General features: G+C 50.2%; 1 protein-coding gene across 5 annotated transcripts in view; it reads left to right on the top strand.

Annotated features, from left to right (window-relative positions):
- Positions 1-18,217, top strand: part of RIOX2 (ribosomal oxygenase 2) — a 766,429-nt gene that overhangs the window by 291,088 nt on the left and 457,124 nt on the right. For all 5 annotated transcript variants that reach the window (XM_085622446.1, XM_085622442.1, XM_085622444.1 and 2 more), the window contains one exon: positions 13,264-13,383. In XM_085622446.1, the coding sequence (XP_085478572.1) occupies positions 13,264-13,383 (120 nt within the window). The remainder of the gene's footprint in view (positions 1-13,263; positions 13,384-18,217) is intronic.

The raw sequence follows: 18,217 nt of genomic DNA, 5'->3' as shown, positions 1-18,217 counted from the left end.
GGGAAACAAAGACTTCACCACCAGCTCCCCTGAATTTCCTTGCTGGGAGTTCTGACCTGCTTAAGAGGTGCCTGCTGTTGTTTTGGACCTCTGGAGGATATTTGCCACTGGTAGCTGGAAAAGTATCGCCACTTCGAGAACCGCAATGCATCAGCATCTGTTTCAGATGCATCGAAGAAGAAATCATCGCGGTGCCTGCCCGAGGCTTGTGAAATCTGCACATTTCGCATCGAGTGCACTGATCTCCGAAGTCTGAGATCACCACACCGATTCTGACACAAGGCCTGCTGTGCGGCTGCAAGAATCCACGCATCATCCCGGATCGTCACATCGCATCAAGGCGCCAGGTCTGACGCATCGTCGGGGGACGCAGTAAGAAACCGACGCATCACCTCCCCATGCAGTAAGAGACCGACGCATCACCTCCCCTGCGCAGCAGTAAGGAACCGATGCATCACCTCCTCTGGAGCAAGGAACCAACGCATCACCTTCCCTGAGTGTAAGGAACCGACGCATCACCTTCCTTGTGGTTTGTGTGCGCGACGTATCCAAGGTACTTTGGATGAAAAGTTTTGCATCTGCAATTTGCTTTGAACTGAACTATTTCTACCATTTTGTTGTTTTTTGTCTTGTTTGGTTTAGATAAAGATTACTTATTTTTCTAAACTGGTGTGATGTCCATTTGTAGTGTTTTCACTGTATTACTATGTGTGTTCCATATGCTTTACACACTGCCTCTAAGATAAGCCTGTCTGCTAGTGCCAAGCTACCAAGGGGGTGAACAGGGGTTATTTTAGAAGTGTATCCCCCTTACCCTGACTAGGAAGAATAGTCCCTACTTGGACAAAGGTACTTACCTCTGCCAACTAGAGACCCCCATTTCTAACAGTTTCCATGTCGGAAAGGCGGTCATGGAAATCCTGCCGGAAACCGTGCATTGTAATCCCAAGGGCAGAAAGATTGCTCTTTGGGATTGCGGGCAGGCCAAGACAGCCGGAATGACCTGCCAGTTTAGTTTCCAACCGCTAGCATTGTAATGCAAAAGACACACAATTGGGCCCAGATCTCTGTACTGGGGTGAATGTATAACATTGTTCTGCATTCTGTTCATCAATTGTTCTTTTAGCATTGTAATGCGGAGGTCGTAAAATAAACTGAGATGTTCCAGGCCGCATCGTTAATCGCCCCCATAGTGTATCCTTTAAATCAAGAAAAAGTAACCGTCATAGTGTCACACCACGATCTGCAAATCAGCATCCAGTTGGTCCCAGCACAAATGGATGACTATCTTGTCATTAGATATTGTGATTGCATGCATTCAAATGGACTTCCTGTGAAATCATGTATTATGGCACACATCTAAAAATAAGCCCTGATGACGTTCAGCTTTGTCTAAACGAAACTCGTTGGCTGTAATCCTTTTTTTTTTTAAGAACTGCAAAAAAACTACGGCAAAGTATACATCCATGCCTAAATATTATATGTTTGTCTTTCTTTCCATGTTTGTCTGTGTATTTCAACATCATCCAGAATAAACTCAGTTCCTCCCAACACGAGGGATACCAGATCTATTGATATTTTTAATTTTTCACATTCATAACCCCAGGTTAGGGTGGGCCTTAGCGTGCCCATACCGCCGAGGTTTACACCTTCCTTACGGTCCTGACGAATGTCTGTTTAATTACAACACATAGGCAGAAACATGTTGACCACTTCCTAGTGGACTCAGCTGAACAATCTATTCAGCCTTAATGTCCTACACTATGTTTTTAACTGTGTCAGATTGGCTTCTAATAAAAAAAATTTTTTGACACAATCGTGACATTTTTGACGATCACTTTTCACCACTCACTGAACACGAACTACCAGCTCCGCAGTAATTCTGGCGTCGAAGCACACCAGGGTGGCATTCGGCCTCTCCTGGTGGGGCCCGATGATGAAGCATGTCAACTAGGTTGGTGAGTGAGGGCTTTATTAAGAACCTTGTTGGATTCTCCTGTTGTGCTCCACCTTTATAAAAAAAAAGGCACACTCTTCCATTGTTATGATTATATGAACCCTGAAATACTACATTTAAGGGCATTACCGAGGTCGGGGAGTAGTAGCCAATGGCCCTTTGGGTGCCCCCTCCCTTAGGGGAGAGGGGCACATCCCTGTTCCTATTGGACCCAGTTCTCCAATTCAAGATGGAGAGTTTCTAAGAGAAGGATTCACCTCAGCTCCTGGCGACCCTAGGGGTGTGACAGGCTAAGGTGGACACTCCTACTCTGCTTACTAATTTTCCTGCCTGTCCGGCTGCCACAAGTGGGGTCTGAACAGGGGGGGCAGGCGTCTACACCAGGTGGAGATGCCCAAATCAGCACATCACAAGGTGAGAGCCATTGAGACTCACCGCCAAGTGTTGCTGTTCCTGCCAGGGGGAGGTGTGAAGCACCTCCACCCAGAGCAGGCATTGTTTCTGACCTCCAGGAGCACAAAGGCTCTAACCCCATGAGATCAGAAACCTGTCTGGTGGTGACTGGCTGGCATGGACCAGTAAGCCAATTATTATTATTTTTTTTATTTATTTTTTTTATTGACATTTTAATACCAATAAAACGACATACAATGCCAACATATTGTCAACTTACAAACTGTGGCGCAACAACATTCTTCATCCATTATGAACAATACTGTCTTGTGGCTGTGGATCTCAGTAATTACAATTCAAGCGTACAGCTATATTTAGTCCATCGGGTAAGCTTGTAAGTACTGCACCAAGTAGTGCCAGTAGTCTCTGGGCCGAGATCCCATCGGCAGCTCCTCCTCATATGTTTGTAACGTTTCTTTACAATACGTCAGGTCCTGTATCCATTGCCTAATCTGGGGCGCCCTCCTTCCACCCCAGCACAGCGATATCCTCCTCTTGGCCAATAGCAACGCCACCACACAGAATTTTCGCTTGGTCGCCCTTATCCCAGGGAGCAGTCCCAGCAGACACGTTTTAATGTCACATGCAATTGTCGCATCCACCATTTTCCCCACTATCTGTGTCACCTCCACCCAGTACCCAGCCACCTCGCTGCAATACCATGCCAAATGTGCGAAATCCGCGCCTTCCATCCCACAGCGACAACATCTTGAGTCTGCCCGCAGCCCATATTTATAAAGTTTTTCTGGGGTGTAATATGTGCGGTGAAGATATTTGTAATGAATCATACGCAGGCCCCCCATTAGGTGTTAGCATACTAGTAAGGGAGCAAGCTGTAGTCCATTCCTCCTCCGTCAGTGGCTCTTCCAAGTCACTGCTCCATTTACACATTGCATTATATGTATTGCCCGCTATGTCCTCTTGCAGTGAAGCATATAGTCTCGAAACCAGGCGTGCGGCCGTGGCATCTGTTATCAGTAGTTGCAGTGTAGCCATCACCGGTGGCTCCGCAGGGTGTGTCGGGTATAACGACCTCAGCGCTCCCTGTAGTCGATGATATGTGAATTGGAATAGCAGCGTTTGATTACTTATAAATGTCAGTTCTGTAAGTGGTCTGAAAGCCCCATCTTCGTAAAGATCACCCATGGTGACAAGCCCCACCTGCCGAAGCAGTCCCATTCCCACCTCCTCCTGAGTAACCGATAGTTCCGGGTGATAGTGTATCGGCAGTGCCGGTGCATACAGTGGCAGTTTACCCGCCTTCCTACCCATAGTCTTCCAAGCTCTGTTGGTCTTGTCTATAGTGTTGGTATCTCGATTGTGCAGTGGGGGTCTCTGGTGGGTTAGAATAGCTTCCAAGGGAATTGGGTGCGCATCTCCCTCTTCTATCGCTGCATGCGTCAAATATGGAATCGGATGATACCACACATGGGCATGCTGGGCCTGTGCACATAAGTAATAAAGGAAGAAGTCAGGGACCTTAAACCCCCCCCCTGGTGTAAGGCAGTGTGAGAGCACGCATTCCGATCCTAGCCTGTTTGCCCGCCCATATTAGACGAAGAACTAGGGTGGAGATCCTACGGAACACCTCGAGTGGGGGCTGAATCGGAATATTGTTAAATAAATACAATAACTTCGGCAGGATGACCATTTTCACCACAGCTAGACGGTCCGCCAAGGACAAGGGCAACTGAATCCATCGCTCTACCTTTTCCTCTAGTGTCCCAAGTGCCCTTCCGTAGTTTGTGCGAACCACAACTTCCGGATCCCGATGGTACCAGATACCTAAGTATCGAACCGGGTCTGATTGCCACCCCAAGGGGTAGTCCAAAGCGCAAGGACTCGTGGTGTCCGTGAGCGGCACGATCAAGGACTTAGACCAGTTTATTTTTAGGCCGAATGTTGTCCGAATCGGATATACTCCCGTAGCAAAGGGTTCAAGTTAAGCCCAGGGTCACGTACATAGAGTAACATGTCGTCGGCATACAACGATATGTACAGTGGTCTTTGTGGGAACTGCAGCGCCGAATAGTGATGTTTTTGCCTGATTTTACATGCTAAGGGTTCCAATGCTAACGCAAACAGCAGGGGCGATAAAGGGCATCCCTGCCTCGTCCCTCGTGCTATGCGTATTGGGTCGGAGATATAATTGTTGATTCTAATACAGGCAGTGGGTGCCGTGTACAGTAATTGTATCCCCTGCAGGAAAATCTGCGGGAAGCCCATGCGCTGCAGTATCGTTTGCAAATAAGGCCATTCAATGGAATCGAAGGCCTTCGCTGCATCAAGTAGCACCGCGGCCGCCTTGGTAGTGGGAGTCAAATAGTGCGACAACGCGAAGAGCGTCCTGGTGTTATGAACTGTGGACCTAGATGGGATAAACCCCGATTGGTCCGGCAACACCAGTTTAGTCATTAGTGGCTGTAACCGCATGGCCAGAAGTTTAGCTAGTATTTTATTATCAACGTTTATTAAGGATAACGGCCGATATGAGTCACAGCATTCTGGGTCTTAGTCCGGCTTTAATAGGGTCATGATCATGGCTTCTCGTAATGACGACGGTAGCCGCTGTCGTTCATGGGCCTCACCGTACATGTCCACCAAGTGTGGTACCAATTGGTCTACGAATGTCTTATAGAACTCGCACGTGAATCCATCCAGACCCGGCGCTTTTCCGTTAAGAAGAGATTTAATGACCTCTGTCACCTCCTCCTCAGTTATAGGCGCAGACAGGTATTCTCTCTGTGCATCCGATAGCCACGCAATCGCAACATCCGCCAGATATTCCATTATCTCTTCCGACGTTGCCGTAGACTGTGAGGCATAAAGAGCTTCATAGGTCTTCATGAATTCCGCCATGATGCCTGGCATGTCAGATCGCAGTTCGCCCCTGCTATCTCTTACCGCCCTGACTATCTGTGGCCGCCGGCCTGAACATATTTTCGCTGCCAGGCTTTTACTCGGTCTGCCACTTTCACCATAGCGTCGCGCCTCCTGCCAATATATTTTAATTCATCATCTGCATAAGTTTGATATTCCGTGAGGACAGTACGAATTTCACCCAGAAGTCTCAAGTCGCGCGTACGTTCATATTCATGTTCTAGGTCCCTTAGCTTATCCTCACGTATAGTAATCTGCCGCCGGAGATCCTTAAGGATGCCAGCGGTTGTACCAATGCAAACGCCCCGAACAGTCGCCTTAAATGCTTCCCACAATAGGCCCTTATCCTCCGTGGTGGGGGCATTAATATTAAAATATTCCTCAATAGCCTGAGTCAAAGCCTCCTTATACCTCGGATCCAACAGTGCCCTGGCATTAAATCTCCAGCTATACGGCGGCGGCGCATAGTGCGGGATCACCAGTGTCAGCAACACCGGGCTGTGGTCCGATAGTGTTCTGGGGAGGTGTTTGACGGTGTCCACCCAATGTACTATCTCCTCAGATCCCAGCCAATAATCAATGCGTGACCAACTGCCATGTGCAGCCGAAACATGCGTCGCCTCCGTGCCGGATGGGTTCCAGACTCGCCAGATATCCAATATGCGCCTGTCCATCATGATTTCTTTCCCTTTGTTCACTGCCTTTCTATGTGGCTCTTGCGCGGTACCTGATCTATCCAGTGTGTCATTTAGCGCAAGGTTGAAATCTCCTCCCCAAAGCACTGGCATGTCTGGCAGCTCACTAAGCGTGCGCCAAATCTTGTGGTAAAAATCGGGGTCGTCCACATTTGGACCGTACGTATTTAGTATGGCGAGTCGCTGCCCCCGCACCTTTCCCGTGATGAGGGCTGATCTCCCATTTTCATCCGTGAGCGTGGTATCGATAGTAAACTGTACCCCCTTCTTCACCAATATGATAACCCCCTTAGCGTATGAGGAGTACGAGGAACCGTGCGTGGCATCCGCCCATTGACTCCCCAATTGTGATTTAGTTGTGGGTGCAATGTGTGTTTCTTGCAGCAGGGCAACATCTATCCCATGTCTGTCTAGGTATGCATAGATCTGTCTAACTTTTTTGGGATTATTGAGCCCCCTGACATTCCATGTTAGTAAATTCAATGGCTTAGTTCGTGTCGTCATATTTGTGTGTAGTCATCTATGACCCCTGTAGAGTGAGTCAGCTGAGAAGCTGCATCCGTGCACCAAGACCCACACATCCGTATAATCACATATGTCCAGACAGTCTCATTGGATTCAGCAATGCATCTCAAACGCCCCAGCCTGTGAACAAACAAAACCCAACCCCCTTGCATCTCCCCACCGCCCACTTCAGCATCCCAACCATGCCAAAGCCATATCCCCTTGTCAATTGAACACATAACTCAAACTTTGTTTGGGGAGCTCCCGTGTAGGGGATCCACCGAGAGCACACATCTCCATCCACCGAAATGGATGTGGTCAAGCTTAAGGATATTTCGCAGACCCACCCCAGCCCGCAAGTCCAGGGCCCCTAACGATCACCTGGCAATGCCCCCTCAGAATTCTCTCTCCTATTTTTGGTGCATCTCGTTGACGGAGCTCTGCCCCACAAACCCAGACTCAGTACCAACAAGAGCTGTCCGGTTCCCCGCCCCGCCGCCCATGTCCGCCAGTGTCTTACGTGCCTCATAGCCGTGCGTCGCTTTGGGTCCCATCAGGCTTAGTCAATAACACCCCATAGGAGTAGGTATAGGCAGGTCTTACCAGTTTGGGATGCTTCATTTTCGAGGTCTAGTACACCCATGGTGTTTAGTTAGTCCTGGCCATTCTCCTGCTCCGTCCGCCTTAGCTCTTTGCGCTTGGCAAGCAACTGTTTGAGGAAATCTTGTGCTACTTTTGGCGACTGTAAAATGGTGGAGCGGCCCTCGTATATCACTTTTAGCCGTGCAGGATACAGCATTGCGTATTCAATTTTGAGGCCTCACAACTTCTCCTTCACCGCGCCGAATTCTCTCCGTGCCATTTGCACCGCCATCGTGAAATCCGGGTAAAACTCCAGCTTGTTTCCCTGGTAGTTGATCTGTTTTTTTTCCCGTGCCAACCTCAATATTGTATCTCGGTCTCTATAGTTGAGAACACCGGCCAATATTGGCCGTGGCGTGGCTCCTGGTTTTGGTCGTGGGGCAAGAGATCTGTGGGCACGTTCCACCACGAACATTGTAGATAGGTTCTCCGCGCCAAATACATTACGGAGTAGTTCCTCAACATAGGTCTCCATGCGACCTGTGTTTGTTGACTCTGGTATCCCCGCGATACGGACGTTATTGCGTCTGGACCTCGCTTCCAAATCCTCCGCCTTGGCTTTAATAACGTCCAGCAGCCGCTCCATCTCCGTGCATTTTTTGGTCGTGCCATGGGACTCATCCTCCACCGCCGCAATGCGAGTTTCCGCCTCGACCAGACGTTCTCCATGTTTGTCCAGCTTGGCCGCCATATTGTCCACACGCAGTGTGATCGTGTCTAGCTTGCCGTTGATGTCTTGTAGGCTCCTTTGTATGGCCTGCAGAACCCCCTCCATGCCCGCCGACATCTCCGGGTCAGTATTCGTTGCAGTGGCCTGTGTCATCGTCGCCTCTTTGGTCGCTTTTTTCGCCTCAAACTGGAGCTTGGTCTGCACCCTGTCCGTTTTCCCCATGTTACCTCTACGTTGATGTTCGATCGTTCCTGCAACCGTCTGTGCAGGATAGTACAGCACCATGTGCAGGGACCGCAGTTCACTGCTGCGGGCGCAGCAACCAGCTGAGTATCTCCCTACCGCCGGAGCCCCCGCCCCGGGTTCTGTCGTGTATGCGGTCTGGCCCGCAGCAAGGCAATCACACAGCGCGCCGAACACCGCTCACCTTCTCCTACTGTGCAATCCGCCACCGCAGCCGCGGCCCCACCACAGGGACAGGTCGCGAGCAGCTAGGCCCTCATCTGTGCACCAGCGATCATAGACCCTCGAAGCGCTACTTTTCTCCAGCCGAGACAGGGCAGTCCTCCAGAACCACACCGGGTACACCTTCTCAATCTCCCTAGGGTGTCGCACCCAGCCGTCGTCTCCGGCCTGCTCTCAGTCCCGGCTCCCACCGTTATTTCCCAAGTGCGATTGGGTCAATTGTAGCCCTCCAAGTACCCGCATTACCATTACAGGGTCCCTGGGTGCTTCCGTTGTCCATACGCTGTGCTTGTAGATTCAGGTGCAGGCATCCCGGCGGTTGACGCTATCGCGCACCACGCAGCCTTCGCTCAGTGGCCTTGCCCCAGCAGCCTATCTCTCACTTGCTCATTGCTCCTCCGCTTCATGTCGCCGGTTTCACTCCACGTTTACCCTGCTTGTGTTCACCCACGCCGCCACGTGTCGCGCCGCCAGAGGTATTTTTGGTCACCAGACGGTGCGGCTTCCCCACCACACCCCTAGTGCCCTCGCACAGTAGCAGCAAGTCTCGGGGGGGTCGCGTGGTGCTCCGTTCACCTCCCGTCTCTATGGGGCGGGTTCGTCGCCTTCTTCGCTCCGGTGTTTACCGTTAGCCCCTGGGTGCCGCCATCTTGTTCGCGCCGTTTCACTGCTCCGGGTCGGAGACGAAGCTCGTCCTGTGAGGTGCTGCAGCTCTTATTGCGCCTCTTCTCTCGGTCAAATTATGGCCCTGTGCTTTCGATCATCATTGCGTCCGCTTGCGGGCCGCCTCGGGTCCGCTTTACGTGTTTATTCCAGCGTTTTCGGCTTGACCAGGCGGAGCCGTCTTAACAGGCGGCCATATTGCCGTGCGCCCTCTAGCGCCCCCCGACCAGTAAGCCAATACACTAGAGGTCGATCATTTTTCAGGGGGCATCTCTCAGAGGCCCACTGAGTGCATTTTATGATACATTCAACACTGGCATCAGTGTGGGATTATTATGCTGAGAAATTTGGTACCAAACTTCCCTGTTTTCAACTTAGCCATCAGGGAGCCATTGAATTCGTAACTACAAACTCCGAGACCATGTACTCAAAATATATATGTAAAAGGTGGTCCCCAAGGTGAAAGTGTAGCCCTTGACTTCCACTGTAATAGTATTAAACAGAGATAGAGATGCCCTCTCACAAGAGTAGGATTTCAATTATGCGTTTAGTGCATTTATTTGTATTCATCTTCTCAGTCATGAATATATACATGAATTTTTAGAGATTATTATGCATTAATGATATCTTAAAAATTATAAGGTGCTCCTATAAAGTGACGGCACATTGAGAGTGATCAATAGTAAAAAAAGTGCATACTTGCTATGTACAAAAATATATACCTGTGGCTGATAGGGATAATAGAGTGTTTGTAGTCAAAACTAGTCAAGCAAGCATTGATATCCACCATCAATTTCTGAAAAACACAGTCCACATAATTGAAAACCTACTCTTGTGAGAGGTTATCTCTATCTCTGTTTTGATACTATTGCCGTGGACGTCAAGGGCTACACCTCCCCTGTGCGGACTGCCTTTTACATATTTACTGTCCCTCCCAGGTCCCTTGGTTACTGGGTTGCCCATTTTGTTCCCGAGAACATGTGCTCAAAATGGCTTCACTACACTTACAATTTCTGTGAATGGCAACAACACTGTAAGGGCATATTGCTCATGGAGTTGTACCCTCAATGGAGGTATGGTGCACCCTGCCTTAGAGCTGTAAGGCATGCTAGAGGGGGTGACTTACCCAGGCCACAGGCAGTATTGGGAGGCATAGCCCACCAAGAGGTGTGCCATGTTGACTCTTCCTTCAGGTTGCTCCGCACCAAATCACGCAGCCTGCAGTGGCAGTGTGTGGATGTTATGGTGAGGGGTCCCTGGAGGTGGCATAATCCATGCTGCAGCCCTTAGAGGCCCTCTCTGGTCACAAGGTCCTTGGTACCATGGGTAGCTTTTACAAGGGATTTACAGGTGACACAGAGGTTTGCCATCTTTGGAAACAAATGTACAGTTTTGGGAAAGAACACAGGTGCTGGGACCTGGTTAGCAGGCTCCCAGCGCACACTCAGTCGATTTGGTATCCGGTATCTGCCAAAAGTTTAGGGGACAACCTTGCAAAAAGAGGAACTTTACTACAAATTCCCTATGCTTTGGAGTCGTAGGTAACACACCAGGACTGATCCTCTAGTTGCAGGCGTGGACCATCAATCTCTCTGTGGTGGGGTGCTGGATGAGAAAGCTAGGGTCCCCAGGAGCGGGCTATGACAGCGGGCAATTGTCTTGTGCAAAGGAGACCCTGTGCAGGGCTTGTGCCAGGCCCCAAGCAGTAAATTTTTAAGGGCGTTGTTAAATAAGAATAATGGTTTGTGGGGGCAACTCCCGGCTGAAGCACTTCTGTCAAGAGGTTTGTCTTGACTGCCACTGTGGGCAACTGAAACTCCTAAAACCTCGGTTGCCGTCCACACCACCACTGTAAATGAGACACATTCTTTTGTAGCCACGGTAGGGGAGAGACCTGACCAGTGTCTGGTGGGGTGTCAAAACCGCCAGTTCATTGTACCAGTTTTCCTTTGGTTCATCAAGGGGATTGTGGTAACCACAGGGGTCCTCAGACCCCTTCCAGTTGTCACCCTCTCCAGGCCTGTCAAAGGAAAAAGGCACTGGCTCTGATTCAGAGGGCATGGTACCAGTTGACACTGGCTTTAGACCATGCCCATCTGACTCTGTGTTGGAGTAGGGTATGCCACTTGAGCCTGCACTGCTGTGGGGCTTTTGGCAGCACTGGGAATGACAGCACTGGAGCAGGCACCTAGGAAGGTTGTGGCCTTGTGGGTGGCACCGCTCCGGTTTCAGCACCGGACTCCAGAGGTTCGACTGCCACGGAGTACAAACCTGCTGGCGGCGAACCACTAGGAACCTTTCCCAAACCCGTGGGTCCAAAGGCTCTCCTGAGGGGTTAGGCTGCTCAAATATAAGATGCATGGCCTCAAAAAACTCTTTGAGTTGGGTGGAGGTTTCTCTGGCTCCAGGAAAGTCAGAGAGGCATGGAGTGGCACTGTCACAGACTCAATCACGTAACAAGGCCTACCATGCAAGGTGCGATGCCTTTAAATCGTGTGGAGAAGTCGAAGACCGCTTCCACAACTTCGACTTCTTTTTGTTGTGGGACTTATCCGACAACTTGGATGAGAGAACAATTGTCAGGAGTGGCTCAATGAGCAGTACGGGACATTCCTCGCGACTGGGATTGAGACCATCATGTGGTCGAGTGAGGTTGGAATTCATGGCACAGCAGTCCTTGCAGGTCTTGGAGTTATGGTCCTGCTCTAAGCACACATAGGCAAACCAGATGAGGGCCTGTTAGACATCAGCCTGTGACATGCACCACATGGTTTGAAGCCTGTTGGTTTCTTAGGGGACATCCCTAACACCAGGATGAAAATCTCAAAAAAGCCTTGACAAAATGTTGAGACAAAAGTCAGTAAACAATGTTCGGGGTAGCTCTCTCTGAATCTGCACTGACTAGCGCAAAAGAAAATAACAGATGTCAGCACCCTAGAGTGACGCCTGTATAGGCACTGCACACGTCACTTCCGGCACAGACACCGCCGACTTCGGAGTTGAACATCACCACCTACTGGCGTGCAGGGGTACTGCTCAAATCCCGGATCCAATCTGATGCCTGGGGAATATTCTATGATCAGGAATCTCCAGTTAGAAATCTCTATCAGATGCATAAATATATCCTTTGATTTATCAATCCTAAAACTGTCCTCTTCACTTCATTTAACCAATAAGGATCTCTTTTTCTGCAGATCCCCACGACCCTAAATGACTCTGGAAGCTTAATCTAAGACTAAGCAGATGTCCAACAATTAGACGATCTGCTCACAATAAATATTTTGCCAAGCCATGATGTAGCTGTCAATGTGACTAACATCAACACAAGCATCTATAGGTCATTCAACTCTTCATTGGCAATGGCCATCAATGCCACAAATTGGTAATCACATATGCTAGAGTTATAACTAGATCTACGATAATCTCATGCCATTCCCATTTCAACAGCAATAAAAGTCAGTTGAGAATCGAGCACCGAGCATTCTGTATGGAGTGCGTAGGGATTTTTTATGGGCGACTCTATCAGTTTGTTTTGTATTTGCTTCATGAAGACAATATTGTAGCAGTGGCGGCTCCTCCGCTATGGCAGATGGGCGTTGGCTCACTGCTTTTAAGCAGTGCCAAGGAGAAACATAAAATGATAACTTAGAGTTATTATGCTTTGTGTCCTGCTGCTTTGCGGGCGGGCGGGTGTGCGGGGCTGCTCTGCTCTCGGAGCAGAGGAGGAGTGGTTTGCCCACTCCTAAGGGCACAATGACTGTTTGGTCGGCCCTCTAGGGTCGCCCAAACCAGTCATGCGTACTTTCCCCGTTCTCCATGCAGGCTGCATTACAGCCTGCATGGAGAACATTCCCACCCCTCCGGCCCCTGGCTGAGTGCCATGTTGTGATTGGCTTAGTGGAGGGAGCCTGGCTGCCTGCTTCCTGTCCCTGGAGTCGGAGGCAGGAGAGTAGAGGCAGACACAGGACCTGGCCTCAAGGTAAGTTTAAAAAAAAAAGTTTTTCCCCCACCGTGCGACATCCCATCACCCCCTCCCCTTCCCCGCAACACCCCCATCCTGCACATATGAGCCATTCCTGGCGCCACTGTATTGTAGAGTACATTTGCAGCTGGTATTTTTGTGTTAGACAACAGTACTGGGTGGTAGAGTATCATTTCATTTTATGTGAATAAAGTTGGGTGTTTAAACTGTCACCTTTGAAACCAAAACACAAAATTTAGACTATAAATCATTCCAATTTTGTTAGTCAAATTTAGTTGAAAGATCCAGTAACCAGCAGCAGATCACTGTGGATCTGTAACTAATGCAAATCCGTGGTTATTGTTTCTGACAGGAGGAACTGTGGAGGATCCAGGAAAAACTAGAGTGTTTCTTTGGCTCTTTGGTTGGATCTAATGTGTACATTACCCCTCAGGAGTCTCAAGGATTGCCCCCTCATTATGATGATGTTGAGGTAAGTGACTATTTGCTAACTAGAATTGGACTGGCAATTGTAATAGCGCCAACTGTTGGTAAGATAGCTCAGTTTGCCAATAACCCTGCCTGACCAAGCAGTGCATGAGCTCAACATTATAGTTTTCTAGTCCGAGAGATCTGGGCCAGACTGGGAAACAAAACCGGCCCTGGCAAACTGCTCGGCCTGCTCTCCCTCCAGGGTGTAGGGGGTGCGGCCGAGCTGTTTTCTAGCGCCAGTTTCGGTCGATTTTGTTACCGGGGGCCGATATTCCCGGCCCCCGGTAATGAAAATGGCCCCAGGTGCCAAAACTGGCTCCCACCCTGGCAGCCCACCGGTGAGATGCCCGCTGCAGCCAGTCCGGCCCTGCGAGAGATTTGCAAGGAGATGATCTGGTGATGCTCCATTTTTTTTTAATAACAAATTTTATCAGGTTATTTTGCATTAGGAGAGGGGCACAAGCCCTACAGTGACCTGTATGGATGAAAGGATAATTATTGCATCGGTAACCACTTTTATGATAATAAACAATAGTGATGCTCCATTTTTAACTTTGGGTTTTAACAGTGCAGCTGTCAAACAGAGCTCTTGCTAACAATATACATAGATTAAGCTTTCGGTGCATCACTTTCAACCGTTGGTGTTCAATGACCAACCTCTTCCAGCCATTAATATGAGACATTGTGGAGCCTTTGTCAGTAACATTGTGACTCATTCCAGTGGACTATTTATCTCTCACCTAATGGTATTGGCTGTTTGGGTGTATTCTTCCACCTCCACTTTACTGATTACATTGAACTACTTTTCAGCTATACCGCTATGTTCTACTCCTGCTGGTTTCATGTTGTCTGCCTCGCTCTAATGTGCTAATGCTTTGTTCATAGGGACATTAAACAGAGACCTGTTGACTTTGCCGCTGCTTGTTATATTTATGAATGATGTGGTGATAATTGCACACGCCACACAGTCCCGTATAAAGCTCTTTGGCACGCTTTACAGTTTTGAAATACCTGTAATTTGTCTATAAATATTTGCAAAATACAGGTATTGACCTTGTCATTTAAGATTTTCCCTCTTGCAGATTGAGAATTTTCAATTGTGATACTATGTGATTATTTAGAGGAGAGAGAGAGAGAGAGAGAGAGAGAGAAAAGGACTTAACTTACGTGTGTGTATGTACTTCAAACTGAGATACCCCTTTCAATGAAACACCTGAATATTATATTATTGAGACAAATGATATGTACCTCAGATATTAGAGCTTAAGTCTCCAACCTTTTTAATGTATTCACAAGTGCTTGTAGAGTTGATGCACCCTGCCCAGGCGATTTAGGGTTGTATGTCACTATTTCGAATGACGTATTTTCCGATTCTATTATTTCATATAATTTATTTTGGATTACCATAAATTCGGTCTAGTAAGGACCTGTACAAATGTTTCTGATGATTTGTTTTCTTTTTACCAAATTATATTTGATTTAATATTAAATGTATTCTAATAAACTCTGCCTGCGTGTGTGTGTGTGTGTGTGTGTATAAAAAGAGATAGATGGCATCAACGAGGAGCTTGACACAATGGAACAGAAAGATGCAATTGCTAAGGGTAGAGAAGAGATTAAAACGCGCCTAAAAAAACATGAGGAACGAATCAAAGTGCATAAAATCTTCAAATTTGACCGCGACATGACAGATTATGAATGTGGGCAAATTTTCACTTTCGCGAACAAATACGATATGATTAGACAACAAAGACTGAATAAACCAAACCAGCAAGCACAAGCTAAATCCCTCGTAAGCAACACAGACAATGCAGACTCGGCGTCAATATCTGATCTCAGTTCAGTAATCAAGAGTGGCACAGATTCAGACGATGGTGGTAGATGGCGCAATAGTAATGAAACCGGTGAGGTCAATCTCAGCCTGAGAGAAGAGATGGATTTCTTAGTGGTCGACCGGAGGCAAACTCTACGGCCACGACCACAGAAGAAACAAAACACCGGCGCAACAGGAGGTGGCGCGAAAGTAGCAAACTCAGAAAAGCCAAATTACGGAGGAGCCTAGCGCGCAACCAAGATGGCCGCGTAGGTGCGAGGCTCCCGAGGACCTCCGCGACCTCCTGTATAAATCCTGACAGAATCCTGTCCCAGATGAGGGGACTGTATTTGTGAACCCGTGCAGAGGTGACGCCCGTTTTCCGTTTTTAAATCGGACCTCGGACACCGGCAGGAGCATCGATTGAGGTTTGCGGCCTTCTCCACGCCGGCCCCCCGTACTGGAGTCGTGGGGCGATCCGGACACAAAGTGAACAACAGCGGCGGGCAAGGCTGGGTGGCTCGCGTACCCCGCGCTTTCACTTTCGCTTTTGCGCCCTCCTTGCTGCCAGGCGAGGTTGGGTTGCGGGGCGGTGTGCGGTGCTGTGGCCTCGTTGGGCTGCCCTGCCGGCCCGCCGGCTGCGATCCGTCCTGAGGAGCGGTGGTCGCCCCCCCCCGGAGCCCTTGAACGGGATTGTCTGCCCCTTTTCTGAGGAGATTGGCTCGATTTGGGGATTGCGACCATGGCCACAAAACAAGATGGCGACCGGGCCAAGGTGAAGTCGACCCGTCGTGGCACGGCCCAACAATCCAATAACATGGACCGCTACACCCTCCAGAAGGGATCTCCAGAGGTGCTGCGTAGGTCCCCCACGGGCCCGACTGATGCTCCTGTTCCGCCCACGGACCTGACCCTCCGGGACGTCATGGGCGCCATCGCCGAGATGAAGGCCTCGGTGGACCAGCGCTTTGACACTCTGGCGCAGAAGATCGACTCGGCCCTCGTGGACGTGGGCCTCGTGAGAGCCGATCTGTCTAAAACAAATGACCGAGTCGATTCTTTGGCCCACTCTACCTCGGGCCTCACAACTGACGTGGCGGCCCTCCAACAGGAGGTGCGCAGGCTTGGCCAGGCGAGCGCCCTGATGAATCGTCGACTGGAGGATTCCGAGGGTCGGGCCCGGAGAAACAACGTCCGCATTATCGGGGTGCCGGAGGGACGAGAGGCGGAGGCAGCGGATCTGTTCGTGGAGGACCTGGTCCTCACCCACCTACAGCCTCGGGGGCTGAGCAAATTCTTTGCAGTGGAACGGGCCCATAGGGTCCCCGGGGGTAGGCCTAAGATCGGCGCCCCTCCGAGGCCTCTCATCGCCCGGATCTTCAATTTTAGGGACAGAGACGCTATCCTGCAGACTTCTAGGCTCCAAGGGCCAGTCAGACTTGATAACATGGATATTAATTTCTATCCTGACTTCACCCCGGCGGTCCAAAAGCAGAGACTAAGCTTTCTGGGTGTCAAACGTCGCCTACGAGACCTGAATCTCAAATATTCGATGCTTTTTCCAGCTAAGCTGAGGGTGGAGGTAGATGGCCGCACGCACTTTTTTGATCGTCCCGAGGCGGCCGGGGACTGGCTGGACACTTTGCCTGGAGATCGGGGCCGGGGGGGCGGGGGGGGAGCGGTTGGTGGGGAGGGCCCGCCGGATCAGGATTAAGGGACTAATGGTAGGCCTTGCTCCGGGCTGTGTTATTGTCACCATTGACTGTTAGGGTAAGTTCCCCTCCTGTGGAGGTCGTGCGGGGTCTCTTGGGGGATCTCCCTCCTCCTCTGGGGGACTAGTTAGTTTTCTTCTATGGGGCGACAGGCACACTGCACTTTGGGGGGGCTGTTCGGGCTCATGCAGGGGTGCAGGGTGGGGGGAGTTCTGTTGGGATGGGTGGGTTGGGGTGGGGTGTGGTTCGTTTCTACCGCAAGGCAAACCCTTTATTGTACTGGTGTTTTTGAGTTGCTCTCGGGGGGACAAATGATGGCTTCTGTATGTGATGGGGGGTAGGGACCTGACTTTGTTGTCCTGGAACGTTAACGGGCTGGGGGATAGGATTAAGCGGGGTGTGGTCCTGCAGTATCTGAAACGGATTTCGCCTGATGTGGTCTTTCTGCAGGAGACACACCTTATTGGTAACTCCTTTTGTGCCATGAATCGACGTGGTTATCGTTTGGTGGCCCACTCGGGCTTTACGTCAGGCTCACGAGGGGTGGGCATTATGGTCAAGACCTCGCTCCCGCTAGAAATAGACGAGGTGCGTCATGATGAGAGGGGACGCTACACTGTTTTGGTGGGGAGAATGGAGGGCAAAGTAGTCGTCTTTGTCTCAGTGTACGTCCCACCGGGGTTACAGTCCACCGCCTTTGCGGACCTGGGACGCCTCCTTCTTGACCTTCCGGGGGGGCTTCTGGTGGTTGGGGGGGACTTCAACGCGGTGGTTTCTGGGACTATGGATCGTTATCCCCCTAGGGACCTCCCCCGGGCACAGGCGTGGCTGTCGGGCCTTTTGGACACACTGGGATTGGTAGACTGCTGGCGTTTAAAGCATCCCACTCAGCTGCAGTACACCTTCCATTCGGGTGCCCATGGTAGCCTTTCGCGGCTTGATCATATCCTTGTCCCTGCGGCCTATGCCGGGAGGGTGGGGGAGGTGCGCCATTTGGCGAGGGGCATTTCGGATCACTCCCCGCTCCTGTTGCACTTTGATGTCTTCCCGAGGGGGGAGGGCAGGGTAGCTCCAATCAACGCCTGGTACCTGCGCGACCCCACTATTCGCGCTGACTTGATTAAATCCTTGCAACGGTATTTCGAGGAGAATGTGGGGTCAGTCCTGTCGGCTATCTCCCTGTGGGAGGCTTTCAAGACAGTACTGAGAGGGGAGGCCCTCTCCTTTATTTCCCATGCCCGGAGGCGCGCACAGGAGGAGGTGACCCGGGTGGAGGCCGAAATTACTGAATTGGAGGGTGATTTGGGGAG

Source organism: Triturus cristatus, chromosome 8, assembly GCF_964204655.1.
Source record: "Triturus cristatus chromosome 8, aTriCri1.1, whole genome shotgun sequence".
Classification (NCBI taxonomy): domain Eukaryota; kingdom Metazoa; phylum Chordata; class Amphibia; order Caudata; family Salamandridae; genus Triturus; species Triturus cristatus.
Note: the sequence above shows the minus strand (reverse complement) of the source record. Positions and strands in the feature narration are given on the sequence as shown.